A 17950-nucleotide genomic window follows, 5' to 3' on the forward strand; every position below is an offset into this window, starting at 1 on the left:
AATACAAAGTGCTGCACTTAGATCAGGGCAATCCCAGATATGTCTACAGACTAAGAGAAGAACTCATTGAGAGCAGCCCTGTGGAAAAGAACTTGGGGTTTCTGGCGGACTAACAGCTGAACATGAGCCAACTGTGTGTGCCTGCGGCCTGAAAGGCCAGCAGTATCCTGGGTTGCATCAAATGAAAGGTGGCCAGCAGGGAGTGGGAGGTGATTGTCCCTTCTCTACTTGCCCCTCATGGAGTCCCACCTGAAGTACTGTGTCTAGGTCTGGGGCCTTCAGCATGAGAAAGTCGTAGAGCTACAAGAGCGGGTCCACAGGAGTGCCACAAAGATGACTAGAGGAGTGGAGCACCTTTCCTGTGAAGAAATGCTCACGGAGGTGGGCTTGTTCAACCTGGAGAAAATCGCTCCAGGAAGATCCCATTACAATCTTCCAATACTTGAAGTGAACTTAAAAACAGGAGGGAGACCGACTTGTTATATGTCTTTAAACTAAAAGAGAGAAGATATATACCAGATGTTATGGGAATTTTTTTTTTCTCTTGGTCGTGAGGCGCTGGCACAGCTGCCCAGAGAAGCTGTGGTGCCTCATCCCTGGAGGTGCTCAAGGCCAGGTTGGATGGAGCCCTGGTCAGCCTGAGCTGGTGGGGGGCAGCCCTGCCCACTGCAGGGGGGATGGAACTAGTTGGCCTTTACAGTCCCTTCTAACCAAAACCATTCTATGAGTCGTCGTCTTTTGACAAACTCAGCAGGTGTCAGAGAAAACCCAGGAGGAAGCTGAGACTACTACGGTAAAGAGGTACAGAACACACAAGTCCATCCAAAGCTTTGTCAGTTTTGCTAGTGGGAGGATGACTTCAATTTTAATTTGCAATTTAAACCTACATAACATACATTTTTCTAGCTGTTTGGTAGGTATTAAAGTTGTTTCAAATGACAGTATAATACTGACCTGAAGTGTTAATATATTTTAATAGCACTGTTTTAAACAGATAAACCTCAAGATGATTTTTAAATTGTCAGAGTAGACTACAGTCTATGAATTAAATCTCTATGATTCTTCAGGAATAGGCTTTTACAAGGCGCATCGTGTTTATCTATAAAGAACAAAGCACTTACATCTAAGATCACATTCAATGTTTCTTTAAATATCATGATATCTTAAAAGACTAACAATTTATTCAATATAAATGCAAAGTATAAAGTTGTGGAGTTCCAAATACATATTCAAGCTGCCCTTTCTAGTTTTGTGCAAATTAATTTACTCAAAATAATTTCAAATGCAGAATATTATAAATAACATCTAACCTCTGCAGAGATTTTTTTAAAAACATCTGCTTGAAATTAGACTACCCATATCTACTAAGTTTATTTTGGATTTAAAACAAACAAAACTGTAAACAATTACTGTAACAGTAGCTAGGAACAGGAATGCATGACAATTGTCAGTCTTCAAATATAACTTAAGTTATGCCCTTTTTCACCATCAACTTATAATCAAGTATGTAAATAAATGCAAGAACTAACACAAACAGAAGTTATCACTGAAAGAAAACACATTAAATGCTGTAATTTGGAACAAAGTATCACACAATGTTGGCTGCATCATTTGGAACATGTATTTGACTGCTTAAAACAGTTTGATACTAACAGTTAAACTTTGTATAAAGGACTAAGACTTTTACTCACCATTACAGATTTGTTTTGTGATTGAATTTACACTGGTCTAATGAACTTATTCCTAAATGCGAAAATGACTCAAGTCATTTAATGGAAGGAGATACCATAGGCACCATAGTACACTTTTTTTTTTTTAATAAACAAAATCTGGTGGTGAACTAACAGTAACGAAAGGAGGATGAGAATTAAAAGGCACATCCAGGCAAAAAAACAAACAAACAAACAAACAGAATTTGCATGATGCTACAGTTAAAAAAATAATTTAGACTCTGCATAATTGATCAGATAAAAAAAATAGTCTGGCAGATCCTAATCTGTCAGAGAAAGCCAGTTTTGTAAGAGGCGTGCAATTAAAATCGAATCATTCTTTAGTGTTGAATTCTGTTTTAAGGTCAGTGTAAGGCTTATTACCAAGTGCATGTTAAGAGGACTACTGCAAACCTCTCGTTTTCCAAGTGCATAGAAATACAATGAGCAATGAAGATATCTTCGCAAGAAGATGTGTTCTTGTTCATGTGCAAGTCTTATCAAGTACTTGAGCGTCTTTCGGGCCTTGGAACACACTTCATAATTGCAGCTCTCCATAGGGCAGGGGCAAGTAAAAGGCTTAGAGTAGTCACACTCAGAATAAGAAGATAGACCTGGAAATCGGAAATAAAAGCTCTCCACAGTTACAAGGCAAACTAAGAAACTATTGGAAGTTTGATGAGATTGGACATTTCTCAACAGTATTTTCAGGAAACTTCACCTGTCTCCTCAATCACCTATGCAGACTGTTACAAAAACATACAAGTGCAAGCACAAATCATATTATCTGTTTACATTCAGTTACAAAAAAACAACATAATGAACTTATATTAAAATAATTATTTAGATCTGCAGTTAAGAGGTCAATTTTGAAAGCAGAGCCAACAAGTCAAAGGCTAAACGCTACTTTATGAAAAAGCAAAACCAATTCAGGTTTGCATATGTAACTGCAAAATGCATTACTATTTTAAACACTAAAGAAAAAAAAACCACCAACAACAAAAATTCCTCTAAGTCATACCACACATCTTCTGAAATGAGGTCTTGGTTACATATTCTGAAAGAGTCTTACAGAATGGCAGTGGGAAGAAAACAGAAGAGTGACTTGAGGCAATTTCAGAGCTACATAAATTTATGGAGTAGATAATGGCATGAAAACTGCCACAGGAAAAATGAAAGCCTAAAGGCCGCCCTCCAAACAAACTGGGTGGACACCCCTAGATTGATTCTGTAATCACGTATGGATCTCTTGAAACTCTATACAAACATACAGTATTTATAACTCCTAATTATATGCAGGAGTAAACATGAAAATGAATCACCTTTACATACGCAACTGAACAGCATTGTGTAAATTTTTCACACTTGCTTAATTTGGAATTGGTTCCAGCATTATACAGCCTACTGCTCACACAATGGAAAGCTCAGAGAGCCAGGCAGCAGAGTATTTTTGTGAGCAGAGACACAGAGGAGAACACACATAGCTTTAGAAAGCAGGGTCAGTTGTTACATCTCGGTAGCTATAGTTTACTGAAGTTTGCAAAGCAGATTTCATCTGGAGACAACAGCGTTCCCATAACTTGAATATAAAAGTAAGTTAAAAGTTTTCCTTCATAAGAATTTTTTTTGGGAACTGCTTTAAAAGCTTATTTCTTCTGCAGAGGATTTAAAATTAACAAGCTTCACAGGTGGTGACTACAAGTTTGTTTGCTCCTTTGTTTAAATATTAAGTCAACTTCCACTTCACCATACCTGCTCTCTAATTTATCGATGTTTCCTTCCTGAATTCCTATGCTCTCAGTTACCTCTTCCTATAGCTGTATCAAGATTTCAAAAGCACAGGCTTCTAAGCCTTAGTGACTTGGGTAGTAGCTACAGCTCACTGCTCAGTTAATAAGGAAGCTGTAAGGTTCCTTAAGGACCTTACAATTAAGGAAAAGCATTTGTAACAATGCCATTTTAAATGCAAAACTTGCAGCTTTAATATTTTAAGTCCAAGAAGTCTAATGAGTGAAAAATCAAACTAAGAATCTTGTCAAGGACACGCATGTTTCCATTTGTATGGGCTGATTATTTGCTAACGATTTAGAGATGCCACCAAATAGCTGTGTATTTCAAATACACTGTAAACTAAAATCCCAGTAAGATATTGAGGTGCAAAGTGCAAAGTTAATAACTATAAAATAGCTTACCTCCCGAGATATGATCCCTGCTCTGCGTGCTCTGCTTCCCAGAACAAAAGAGAATTCACTGACTTGTGCCAGTCCTGCTGAGACAATCCATTTGATATACTGGCTGGTCTTTGGAAGAATCAGAGAAAGGACCAGCACTGCCAAGACAAACTTTGAGAACATTTTTTGTGTGTGTGTGTGTTGTCGCTGTGTTGTTATTGTTTTCTTGATTATTTTTTAAATAAAGGATTTATAATAGATAAAATAGTACAATCAATAGAAGATACACTGCATCAAGTACAATACTGGATGAGTGGACTTTTAAATATGTTATCTGTATTAATGTCAAAAGAGGCAAAAGGTAAACAGCAGAGTAAAAAGTACCATCTTATTTACTATAATCAAACATTTAATAATTTGATAACTGCCACGAATCCTAAGTTAGACAAATAGGCGTTTCTTCATCTCCATGTGTAACAGGCTTTTACATGAAGATTTATTTATTTTTTTTAAAGAATGCATATATATGTTCTAAGAATGTTATGTCAAACTGTATTCTATCAGTTAGATTCCTCCAACTGCAGTCAAGATGTAATATTCATTGCTATACTGGATGTGCAGTTTCTGTGCAATTTTCATATTGGCATGCAGAGCTATTCAGACTATTTGAAGATTAAAAAAAGAAAGCAATACCTTCATTATGACCACAGACAATGTAAGGAAGAGTAACACTGTGAGTTCGTATATTACAAATGTGGGGAAAACATGAAGTCCTAGGAGGAAGAAAAAAAAAAAAAAGTGCTATTATCCCAGTACTTCTTTTAAAACCAACAACTTTTGCCAAGCATTCAGACTCACATCTAAGCCAAGTCTTAAACAGCAAAGTCTTATGTTTATTGGAACGGACAAGTAAACAGAAAAGTATGCAGTGTTTCCAAATGCCAAAACAATATATTTTTATTCTACACTATTTGCAGATAGATATACTATGGAGTTGCATTTCATTTACCAATACTAAACGGGTTTTTGTTTTTTATTTCCCCTTTAAAGGTATCTGCTACACTGTGGTATGTTTCATTTCTATCTTATTTAGAGCATGCGCAGTTTGTTGCTGAACACTACTAATGTAGCATTTGCTATGGTATTTGCAAATAGCATTTGACTTTTCTCCAGATTTTTGTAACTACTGCTTTGATAAATTTTTAACTTCCAGAATAAAACTACGATGAGGAAGTTCCGATCTCACTGAATATAATAATACCCAATTTGTTATTCTAGGAATCCCTGGAGAGAAATATTTCAAAGATTAATGCTGATATGTCATTATTATCATTTTTAGAGTTAACAGATTTAATTGCAAGACTATATTCTCAAAAATAAACAAAAGCCCTAGCATACCTACCAACACTACCTACTTCATCACTAGAAAAATCCTTGCCAAATCTTTGGAAGGGTTTATCCTAAACAACATTCAAAATCAAGTTAAATTGTGTATGATTGATGCACAAGCACTTTCATTTACAATGTTTTCTCTCTTCTGCATCAGTAAACAATGCAGAACCTGAATGAAACACACCTCTTTCATGAAAGCTATAAAAATAATGCCATTGTTCTGCAGTGTTTGCAATATAGACTTTGCTAGCCATTTAGCATTTTTGTATGAAGCCGTAGTGAACTATTACTGGGGAAATAATGTCATTTTCAGGTTTTATATACACACTACAACTACAACAGAAAATTGCTTTCATCCCATGACCCTCATTCACAATCTCTGAAAATCACCTGAACAAGAAAAATCACTTTGAATGGAATCAGGGAAAGTCATTAACCTCTGAGTATGGCCTACAAGCAAAAGAACTGCATAAAGCTACATTGCTATGGTGTAGGCATTTTGTTCTTGCTGTTTTTTTGGAAAAGGAATATAGAAAAAGGTGGCAGAACCTTATGTCTCATACTCAGACACACAATTTTATTCCCAATCAGCACCCATGCATTTTCATTAAGCTTATCTGTAGAATCAGTAAAAAGTGAAATCTTAGTCTAGAATCAGAAAAGCAAGAAGCAAGGTAATAAAAACTGTGAAGAGCACAAAAATTCAACATTACACCAAAGTAGTATTAAATATCCTAGGAAAGCAAATACTTGTTGGAGAAGTCCTAGAGACACTGAAATCACTGCAGAAGAATCTTAAAGCTGACTAAGTCCATCACCTATAATATGAGGAACTTGTACAGGTAAACAACTTTGGAAGCTCATTCCTTTTTCACAAAAGCTCTTAAAAAGGAAACTAAAATAGCGGTGGTGTCCTTGATAAATTCCTAATAGTTGCCGATTCTTCAACCAAATTGTTTCTGCTGAAGGCTAAGAGATCTGTAAATCAATGCAGTAACTTCTTATTGGAATGCAAGATAAATTTTCACTAATTTCCCCTGCTTTATAGATCACAGAGCCAAAAGAAACATATAGAACTAAGATTTGTCTTCTTCTCTTCCTAAATCCAGCAGAGAATGTACTTAGATCAACCTCAAGATATTTTGTCTATGTGCATATTCCACCAGAGATTTTTATACAAATATACTCAGCATGCACACACTCTATTTCTTAACTTCTGTTTAACCGCAGATGCACAAAAGATTGTCAGAATAAGGAAAGAGATGGCAAAACAAAAGAGATGAATACTGTATCAAAAAAGAAATCTAGACATGTGTGCATACACATGGAGGGGCAAGTAGCTTCTGTCTCTGTGGTGTTTATCACATGCACGTTACTTGTTCACCTTTAGGCTGGTCTCAGAGATGATGTACATGAAAAGCGGCTAGAGAAACACAGCCTGTAACAATGTCTTGTTTGACAAGAGGGCCAACCAGCATATCTGGAACTGAAGATTTCAAAGGAGGCTATAAGTATAGCCTAGGGCTCTCGTCACTACTGGTGGATCAACTTTTTCAGTTCTGAAGCAGACAGGCAGCCTGAAGTTCATTTGGACTGCCTCCCATCATGGAGATTATTACCTTATTCAAAAGAGCTGAAGTACAAACTACTACAGATTTCTACACTAATCCTGTGGAGGTAAGCACCTATAGGTGATAATGTCTCTAAGCTAAAGCAAGCCTAAGCCTGTTACGTACACAATTCTGAGAAAACAAGCATACAGCCCCGCATCGACACACATTCTGGGAAAAATAAAGCCCACCATAATGGATTTCATAATTACTACAGATCTTTGTCCCATGCAAAAACTTAGGATAAGGCCATAAGTAAAATCAGGCTGCTATACAAGCACATCAAGCCTTCCTGGCATATGAAGGCCATCAGAGATTAACTTCACAGACAGGAGATGCACTTATTTCAGCAGGTTTACTTAAGACTTTGTGACTAGGTTCAGGATTCAATAAGGACTTGTTTTCTAAGATGGAACAACCACTTCAATCAAGAACTCAAAAACTTTAGCACCATCATCTGCTAGTCTTGGCCTGTCACTAATAGCTAGTGTATCAATTAGGTAGGTTTTCATAGCTGAACATGGGCCTTCAGCTCTAAGCAGTGTTGGGTAGATGGTGGTCTTGCACCGGAAGTCAAGCCAAATGGCACAGTTCACTCATATAAGTTGGAATATTTTCATTTAAGGATGACTGCAAGGAAGATTTTATACCTTTATTCAAGTACCTTTTTTTCTTAGGAAAAAAAAAATACTTTAAACGGATTCTACCTGCCTGCTGCATCATAGCACATGGAGATCCAAATGTAGTCATCTGCACGTCCTGGAAAATCCAGCATCAACAAGAGGAATCTTAGAGATTCTTGACAGCAGACAAGGTAACAGAAAACAGAACTCTGGTGGTTGAGCCAGTGGGATTAATTCTGACACATCCTCTGACACATCGTCAAGATAGGACAATCAATCAGAAAAATAACTTTAGTGATGCATTTGGATGCTGTATCTATCAAGACTTTAAAAGCCTTTGACACTGTCCCCCACAACATCCTCATGGAGAAGCTGGCTGCCCACAGTTTGGATGGGAAAACACTCTGCTGGGTGAAACACTGCTGGATGGCTGGGCCCAAAGAGTTGTGGCCAATGGATTTAAATCCAGTTGGCGGCCAGTCACGAGCTGTGTCCCCCAGGGTTCTGTCCTGGGGCTGCTTCTATTCAACATCTTTATTAATGACCTTGATGAGGAGATTGAGTGCACCCTCAGTAAATTTGTAGATGACAAAGTAGGGTATTTCCCTATGGTCTTTAAAAAATGCCACTTAATACAACTCAGCTTTCTTTGCAACATCACTCCTTTTTTAAAACAACTTCCTTGGCACTGACAGAGCTTCCATGTACTGTTACACTTTGAAAGCAACAAAGAAAATAACAATGGGAGGAGACAAAAAGTTTGGAGGGAGATGCTTGTTTTATGGGGAAGGTTTTTGTTTGTTTTTGCACAAGCAAGCAGCATATTTTGTCAGATGCACATACATAGCTCATCTTTCTGATTTTTAGCTAACTTGCTTGTGAGGTGGGGTTAGCACCCATTTTCTGTAAAACCACACGAGCTTGTCAGGCAATTCTCTCTCCCTTCTTACAATTCTGTTAACAGCAGTCAAAGGTACTTTTTGAATTCTGTACCATGATTTCAAAAATAATTTCAGTCTTCTCTCAAATTAGCATTGCTATTTTCTTGTGCCATGTATCAGTTTTATTGGTACTTTTACAAAGAACAGCATTTTTGTTCAATCTCTTGCAAAATTGACTTCTGGCTTATGATTACATGCCATCTTTTAACTCTGATAACACCATTAACTTCATCACTTTCTTTACCAAGAGACATAAATGACTTATCTGTGAACATCTAGCAATTACTCAGCTAACCTTGTCTATTGTACAGGCCCAAAAGATTTGTCGTAATTTTTTTTAACGAAGTGGTGAATGAGTTCTTCAAATAGACGTTCTTATCTGACTGATCAGCACAAATTATCACGAGCTGAGCAAAACGGATTGAGACTGGTGAGCATAACTTCTTCCTTTTATTTTTCTCTTGAAAACTGTCAAGAAACACTTTTGGTTTCTGTTATGGTACCGCAAGCATAAGACAGGTACACGTATGAGGTAAGGCATGCAAATTTTGATGAATATTGGGCTTCACTCTCATTTGAATAGACATGGAAATAAAGAAACAGAAAGACCAAAAAGAAGAAAAAAAAATACAAGAATTTCTGAGTGAGTCTAGTTTAAAGTAGTTTGGATTTGTGACACTCCTTATTCTAGACATTGCAAAGCTCCCCAGATAGGATACACATCTCCTATACAGTCCAGAGGGAGAAGCAAGTGCTTTCACTCAGCATGTCTCCTCATTCAGTATACTGACGCACTTTAGAAATGTGTTTCAGTTTCTGTCAAACAAGGCATGCTAACACACAGAGAATCTAGCATCTTAAAATGAAGATATCAGTTGATTACATAAATATTCTCAGAATTAACATGTTCTGGATAACAAGCATGATGAATTACTTCTCTGGTCTTAGGCATCACTATTGCATTTCAGTCAGCAGGTAGTCTTGCCCAATTTTCCTGTGCTGAGAACATGCAGATTACATTTTCCTAACTAAAGCAACAAGATGCTGGAAAAACGATCTGCTTCCATTACCATATTCAGCTTATAGAGAAAAGCAAGCCATAAGGACCTGAAACCTACTCTCGCTGACTCAAAATGGTAACAAAATTTTGGTATAAATTACAAGTATATCCAATATCAAGACAGAAGAATAGTTTCAAAAAAAAAAAAATATATATATATATACACACACACACACACCATTAAAAAATTAACTTATTTTTCCCTTAAAATTTTACTAAGATTTTTAATTAGTTCAGACAAATTCAGAATTAACAGTGAGAAAATTACATTAAAACAAAAACTGACAGTACAACATGGGAATTCCTTATGAAAATTGATACTGCATTTAAAATATAAGCAAAATCAAACCAATCGTGTCATCGTTTAATGTTTCAGTGTGCACAGAAATAAAATCCACCCCTCCCCTCTGTTTGTAGACATCAATTCTCTTCTTCTTTCCCTGCATTTGTAGGGCAGCAGTATTTTTAGTAAGCTTTGTTAGAAATTACCTATAGATGCGAAGAAAATGATGGCAAGAAAGTCACGTATTGGTTCAATACAGGTCATAATCTCCTCAGTAACCATGTGACCCTGAGAAGAGATCAGAGCTCCAGCTAAGAAGCATCCCAGCTCCATTGAAACATCCAGCAGCTCTGTGATCTGTCAAGGAATAAAAGAAAAAATCTGTTATCATTCTCATGTCCAGAGTGACCATATATAGAATTTCACTGCAAAATGACAAAACTATACATGGAGCTGGATGTAGTAAATACTTATGTAAATTCAACAACAAATAGGATTTGCTGATTTATTTCTGTTTTCTGCAGCACCGTATTTATCCAGAAGTATCACAAAAGCAGTTTCCCTCCATGGTGTTGCCTCCTTCCCCACAAAAACAAAAATATATATTTTAATCTGGATCATAATGCTTTATGTCACTCTTGTGGATGGCATCTGATTTCAAATACTACAGAGAGACTAACAGCTTCAGAGTCAGCACTGCACAATACACTGAGGCTGTAAAAATAAGTCATAAGAACTGCATAATTTCCAACTGTCAAAAAAAGGGGAAAAAAGTAACAGCTTATAGTTTGGGAGAACAGTCTCAATATAGCAGACATAATAGACATTTTACTACTGTAAATTGGGCCTGAATGTGCTTGTGTGTTTTACTGAATAGCAAAGAATTAAAGCATGTGAAGTTAGCTGCTGGAATGAAGCACCTATTTGAAAGAACTCAGACTGCTCTTCATTGTTGTTTTTTCTTTTCATTATTTGAATATGGCTCTTCAAGGGAGAGATTAAACATGCAAAGAGACTGAACCAAAAACCAAAGAAACTGCTTAAGGCAATGCCCATAACACTAAAAAAGCAAGCAGCACTTTTCACAGGGATAGATTACTTTAAAGCCATGCTGCTGAGGACAGTCACCTCACTTAGAAAGGACAATTCTATTAATATTAATAGAATATTTAAACTGAAGACTTATTTCCATAATAATTTAGCTTAAGCAACAACACACCATGGTACATTTATGGACAGCATTGATCACATGTCAAACGGTGTTACACAGAGGCACAAAGCTAACACTCAAATGACTCAAAATTAGCAGAGGAGAACAAAAGACAATGATAAGCAAGCAATGCATAAAATGCCACTGAAAATAAAATCCAGTCTTCTGTGTATTTCAGTGTCTCATCACATAATGCCACTTGTACTACTCGTCTTTAACTTATTGCAAGGTATTTAAGAGAACAAATTGCTTCTGTCAATGCAAATAGTTGCTGACTGTTCAAAAGCAATAAAATAGCCCATTCCAGCTACTATGTGAAACATGCCACTTTTGATATGTTTGTATCTTAAAACAAAAGGAATTTTTCAGTACAGTTTCAGAGATGCACAGTGCTTTTCACAACAACTTGAAATTGTAAGGGGAAGAAAGAAATGCATTAAATTAATTAAAATAACAAATAAATATATAGATATGAAACATTTTTGAAAGTCATAACTTCATGAGTATGATAGATCCAATACAGCTTCTTCAGGTAAACTTGGAATTATTTCTACTTCTCAGCTACAAACTCACATTCTGATTGAAACCTTTTTAACTAATATTTTAAGTATTTGCTTGCGTGTGGATAGATTACCATTTAAGAAGGTATTTACCATCTCTTGTACTGGAATTGCACAATGCTATGCTGTTCTAAGAATCATTATTGAAGCAAGGCACATTTTATTGAGAAGCAGCTTGGAGAAGAGAAGGCTGAGGGGAGACCTCATGGTGGCCTTCCAATGCTTGAAGGGAGCATATGAACAAGAGGGGGGAACGGCTGTTTACGAGGGTGGATAGTGATAGGACAAGGGGGAATGGTTTCAAATTGAGACAGGGGAGGTTTAGGTTAGATAGCAGGAGGAAGTTTTTCCACACAGAGGGTGGTAACACACTGGAACAGGTTGCCCAAGGAGGTTGTGGATGCCCCATCCCTGGAGGCATTCAAGGCCAGGCTGGATGTGGCTCTGGGCAGCCTGGTCTGGTGGTTGGTGACCCTGCACGTAGCAGGAGGGTTGAAACTAGATGATCTTTGTGGTCCTTTTCAACCTGGGCCATTCTATGATTCTGTGATACCAAATGCCTGTTTAGAAAGCATCAGGGACAACTAGAGCAAACTATGTCTATCTGGGTTTGCTCCCACAGCATAAAACCTAAAAACTTTCTTTACTCTAAATCAAGCCAAGTATGAATTCAAGGGCCTAGTAAGTAAAAATGCAATTATGCTATTCCTTCTAGTTAGTGCACAACCTCAGGTCTACTTTATGTAAGAAATACACATAGAAAAACATGGATGAGAAGGCAAGAAAAAATAAACAAGAACAACAAAAACAAAATGAGGATATTTTCCTAACCACACCTGACTTCCTTCAGTCTGTTCTTCAGATTTACAGCTAGATTTATACCAAGACTACTTTTTCTATTCCCACCCTAGTTAGTGGTTGTCCAGTAGCATTAACAGTAAGTACACACGTTTCCTCAACTAAATCTGTAGGGTCAGGGTTTATTTTAAATAATGCACACAGACATACAATGAAGAGTGTTTTACTGGTCCAATGGCAGTTTAGATAAAATTTCTTATATAAGCAAAACTTGAGAAATATTTTGCATTTAGTAATCCCTCTCTGTCTGCACCATTTTTAAAGTTTTGCTTTATTGAACAGGGCTCTAACAATTACTATTCCCCAAGACGTGTTCTATCCTCTTCCCAACTCCTACATTACAGGAAGCTTTTCCACTCAAAATTAAATGAAAACTTTTGTTAATCTTTCTACTTCTGTATAATTTAGCTTTCATTTGTTTTCAAAGGTCCTATTTTACTTCTAACTCAGAGAGGACTGCTTTGCTCTCATGGGAATATAGGAGTTTTATGTTCAAATATTCTACCACAGCAATAAAAAGAAATAAACATTACTCTATGCCATGTTCCAGTTGAATTTCAGCCATTTGTTCAGCAGTTGTTTTGCCTACTAATATTGCATATCTTACTCTTTAATCATCATAGAAGCCTGATGAATAGGGTAAGTTAGTAAAACTTACAGAAACCCCTCAGGGAAATGTATGTATTAATATTTGGGGCATTCATAACTTAAATGTGTCCAAGATGAAGAGATGAATACTAAGTTTGCACTTTAAAGAAGCAAAGCCTTAATGAGAACTGAAATAATTTTTTTGTGAGCCTTTTAAAACTCCATCTCAGATGATTTTATGAAATAATTAATTTGAATATAAGATTACAGTTCTTTCTTAATCTTCTCTCCTTACTTGACAAGAAAGAGTTCAAAAGCAAGTTGTGAGCCATTGGGAAGTACTCCAGCAAACAAGGAATTACATTCCTAAAAGAATGCAGGAAAAAGTATGCACGATTTCTTACATAAAGTACTGCAATAATACAGCTATATATTCAACTTTTTGAGATATAAAGACAGCTGGCAATTCCCCTCCCCTTGCTGTTGTCACCATAGATCTACCATGATGCAGTCAAACTAAAAGCTGCTTTTTACCCACAACTAATCAACACCCTGGCTGACACACGGCATGTTCTTCAGGTCACGGTAGTATAGTTCATGTATTGACATAAAAGCACCATTTTGGCCATCTATCCTCTATGGCTTTAAAACCAGAAGCAGGCTTCACTTTCAAAATAGTATGCAAAATTAGCATAAATCAAAGCTAGAAAAGAAGGTGAAAATTTAATAATTATCTACTGAACTTTTGTTACTGATGATAAGCTATATGATTTAAAGATGCATAACTGTGTAGCAAAATTCAGCTAGACTTGTATAGGATTGGTACCTGACATTCTCTGAGCCCTCCAATGTGTCCAACTAGTTGAGGAAAAAAAAGGGGGAAAACTTCACTTACGTATTTGAGGAATCTCCAAAATTGGGTAAAACAGCTCATATTTGAGATGTGTTGCATCTCCTATTCTAAGTTGGTTTACAAAGAAGAGTCATACTGAAAGTCCAGTTTCAAATTTTATGAGTTACAATGTTATCCAAGTGAACCAAGCAGATCAGAAATGCTCTAGACAAAGGAATGTTCAAAAATCATTTCCATGCAAAAAGATCCTCACTCAACAGGATAACACTTGCGCTGCAGTGTTAGTAAGCAATTTCAGTGTAATAACCTTCTTTGCCCTATCCTCCTTCTTGTTTTCCCATACAGTCGCACAGAAGTTGCCCTTAATGGTAGAGAAACTAGTACTCTTGTTTAATTTCTCATTGGAGAATTTGAAGCATGGGAAATAAGTAAAATAAATGAAATTTTTATATATACATAAAATGTGCATTACATGTGAATCCCAACATGAGATAAACTTAGGTGAACCCCAGACATGGCCTTCAATGTGGAAGCACATAAGTATTTGCATGCATGAAGTACAAACACCATATAATTCCTACCTCCTCAGTCATGCATTGGGAAGGATGTGGCCTGCAGAATATCTCATATGTTAAAAAGAGAGCTAAAACATTGTTTGAAAACATCTCTCAACTTTTCCTAAATGGAACCACAGAGTTTTCTTTGGTTAAATCTGCTAAAATATACATTCTCTTACTCTGCCCTTCAAAAGCTTTTTTATAACTACACAAATAAGCAAAATTCCATGTGTCCAGATAATTAAACAAATTCCATCAATATTTAGATTTGTTTTTCGAAGGAGAAAGATCTTTGCGAGCACTATGTCAGTTCAGCTTTTTTCCTACCTGGCACCCAAAAACTTTAACACTCAAAAAGTTGATCCTTTCCAAATTCATGCAACATTTTCAAATTAGATTGCCCTCCATGCTTTTTTTCCTGAAATAACAGGACATCTAATAGGGCAATAATTTAGATTTGTTTTCCAGACGATCTTCTATCCAGAAGATCTTATTTCCAGAAGATCTGTCCTATTTTTCAATAGGACAACTACATTGTTGGTGGAGGTTTTCTTCTTTCCATTTTTTTTTCCCCTTTAAGTCTTTGAGCTTAAACCACAGCTTGTACTGCAAATTGTGGTAAGTGTATCTGTACCAGAGAACATAAAGCATCTGAACTGGTTTACCAAGGTCACATTCAGCATCTTTAAATGATGCTGAATGATCATTTAATACATTATTTATCAAGTTTTAAGGGAAAGCTGCTTTTGCTTGAAAACACACAAAATATTTGTTTCTTTTCAAACACTTCTCATGCTGAAGAAGCATTCAATTTTGTGATACGCATCCAATATGCTCAAACCTATTCCCCCTCAGGTTTGTATACACAGCTCAAGTCACATACACCAATTCCCTCTGCATTTGATGTCAATTTGGGCATAATATACCCAATTCAATCAGACCAATCTATGCAGACCATTTTTTCATCAAAGCAAGATGAAGTGCTTCCAGGTACCACAGTATTTAATGCAACTTACATAGGGTTTTGTTTTTATTAAAGCTGTTCTACAAATGTTATGTCTGCCTCATAGAAAATAAGAAGGAGGAAATAGTTTTGTTTTTTATTAAACAGCACTTGTGTTTGGAATATGAATAGCTGTTTAGAGGGATGCTGCTTTTAACCTACATAACAACAGCAACAAAAAAAAAAAAACAAAAAAAAAATCAACAAATTATGAAGGTATGTTCTCACTAACTTCTTTCTCTATTGGTCCTGTGCAAACACAACTAGCAAAAAAGATTCCCAAACACTGGATCATTTTTGAAATTCTCAAGGAGGACATAAAAATCTGCACAAGCAGGATAAAGAATTTCAAACCCACAGTAATATAGTTGGCTGTCATTGTCTGTTTGCCAACAGAAGAGTTTGTTGGAGGGCTGGAATGTGAAATAGAAGCCAGTGGATGAAAGATCCCGAGCCAAATAAACCAAACCCATAAGAGATCTCAAAATCAATTAATGTGATCTATATCCTGGAGAATTATGACTTCTGAAGTTCTATTCTGTCTTCTAGTACAACTCACTTCACGCACAAGAATTCTGTACATCGTAGTTTTGGCAAAATATCTGAACCTTTGGGCATTTCCATACTTTCTCAACTTCATCTCCAACTATTTCCCACAGGAAAAAAAAAAAAAAAAGCTATTTATAATAAAACCTATGTCAAGAATTTGCCATTGTAAATGAGCTATTAAGTGTTACCACGTGCCATTATCAGTATCACAAAAACTCATCCTAAATTACTTTCAAATACATGAAATACCTCAAAATTAAAATTTTGTAATTAAAAAAAAAAAGTAATCATGTTCCTTACAGTATCTAGAAGAGAAATTACCAGAAGTTCAATCTATTGACATTCAAGTTGAATCAGTTAATACTTACCTGTGCTGTGACAAATGAATCATCTGTGCTTTTCTGTTTTAAAACATTTTAAAGCCAAATACTTAAACTGCAGAGTTACGTGGATATGCAATAACAGCAAGTGCCATGGCTTTTATGACACTGACATAGTAAACTCTACCACACGTATCAAAATGTTTTATTAATTTAAAAGATTACCGTTAACATTAGGAAGATGAATGCAGATATTCCTAGAATGAGGATTTCCTTATTCCCTTTGCTTTCTGCATGCAACTTGCGATAATACGGTCCTATGAGATAAGTCTTTATAACAAGACATATAAGAAAAACAGCAGCCAGAGAAAAGAGAATTTGGCCAATCAGTATCAGTATTCTCAGTATTTCCTTGAAAATGCTGGAAGAGAAGAAGAAACAGAACATTTCTTTCAACTGCTCTCTTGCCTCTAAACCAGTTTTCCTTGACTGAAAATATCTCATTCCACAGATGTCTGAAATCGGGTACCTACAGTAAGATATTTCAACACATTAGCAAGACAACACAAATACTAGATCTGCTAAGTGTGTCAATCTCTTTTACAGAAGAGTTTACTTTCATGTTAATTCAAAAAGACTTCTGCTGACTGCTCTTCATAGTAAACAATAATCAGTAATTCTATCCCACAGCCTTTATCAAAAATGCCTTTAAAGAATAAAGTCTGAAGAAATCTGTAATAAACTAATTAAAATTAGCAATGAAGTAACGAACTTTTCACTACAAATTTCAGGCTACAAGTTAGACTGGACTAAGGTAGCTACAGCAGGAAGAATATCCTCATACAACACAGCAAGTACAAACAGCGGAGGGAATGCAGAGAACAAAGTCCTATTTTTTAGTGGACTGCCATTAAAGGTAACACTGTCCTATTTGTATTTGCAACCTATATACTAAACTGTAAAGGGCAGGGGGGAAGGAAGAATATATATATATATATTATATATATTATATATATATACACACATATACACACACACACTTTTTTTTTTTTTACCTGGAATATGTGCTCACTCCTGCTTGAATAAGCGTAGGCATAACAGCTATAAATAAGCCAAGCTGCACATCCTGCATCACCAACATGCCAAGTAGTACACTACTGTAGTCAATATCCCCTGCACACCAAACAAAGCAGTCATGGAAACATTTATCAAAATCTATTAATGCTTGCAGAAATCTACAGTGTCTTAATCAAATGAAGGCTGTGTATAGCTCTCAATGAGGTGAGGTCAAAGTATCATACAAAACTTGACTTTGTTTTGCAGTTAAGCTCTAGTTATGCATTTACTGGAACTTCTTTACAGAAGCTTACAGTCTGCAGAATAACAGGCATATCTAATTTAACAAGAGCCAGCATGTGGAAAATAAACTTTCGGCAGTGGAATAGGAGTATTCTGGGGAGAAGGAAAGCAAAAACACCTTACAGCACCTATGGATGAGAGAGGTTTAAGGGGAAGAAAACAGGCTGGCAAAACTGCTGAAAGGAAACATTTAGGAGCCTTTTGAGAAGCCAGCAATATGGCACTTGAAAGTACTTATTTGAAGAGCTGCTGTCTTTGAAAGATTAGCAGAGCTGGTCTTAGCCTGCAGGAAAAGGATGTGAAT

At 36.2% G+C, this 17950-nt stretch overlaps 1 protein-coding gene across 1 annotated transcript in view; it reads right to left on the reverse strand.

Annotated features, from left to right (window-relative positions):
* Nucleotides 1-829: 829 nt before the first annotated feature.
* SLC9D1 (solute carrier family 9 member D1) overlaps nucleotides 830-17950 on the reverse strand; it is a 29605-nt gene continuing 12484 nt past the window's right edge. Inside the window, exons 8-13 of the mRNA XM_010728421.4 lie at nucleotides 17343-17460; nucleotides 16513-16708; nucleotides 9996-10146; nucleotides 4574-4653; nucleotides 3902-4051; nucleotides 830-2323 (exon numbers count right to left, since the gene is read on the reverse strand). Of these exons, the coding sequence (XP_010726723.2) occupies nucleotides 2210-2323; nucleotides 3902-4051; nucleotides 4574-4653; nucleotides 9996-10146; nucleotides 16513-16708; nucleotides 17343-17460 (809 nt within the window). The 3' untranslated portion in view covers nucleotides 830-2209. The remainder of the gene's footprint in view (nucleotides 2324-3901; nucleotides 4052-4573; nucleotides 4654-9995; nucleotides 10147-16512; nucleotides 16709-17342; nucleotides 17461-17950) is intronic.

The sequence above is a fragment of the Meleagris gallopavo genome, chromosome 1 (genome assembly GCF_905368555.1).
Source record: "Meleagris gallopavo chromosome 1, MGAL_WU_HG_1.1, whole genome shotgun sequence".
Lineage (NCBI taxonomy): Eukaryota > Metazoa > Chordata > Aves > Galliformes > Phasianidae > Meleagris > Meleagris gallopavo.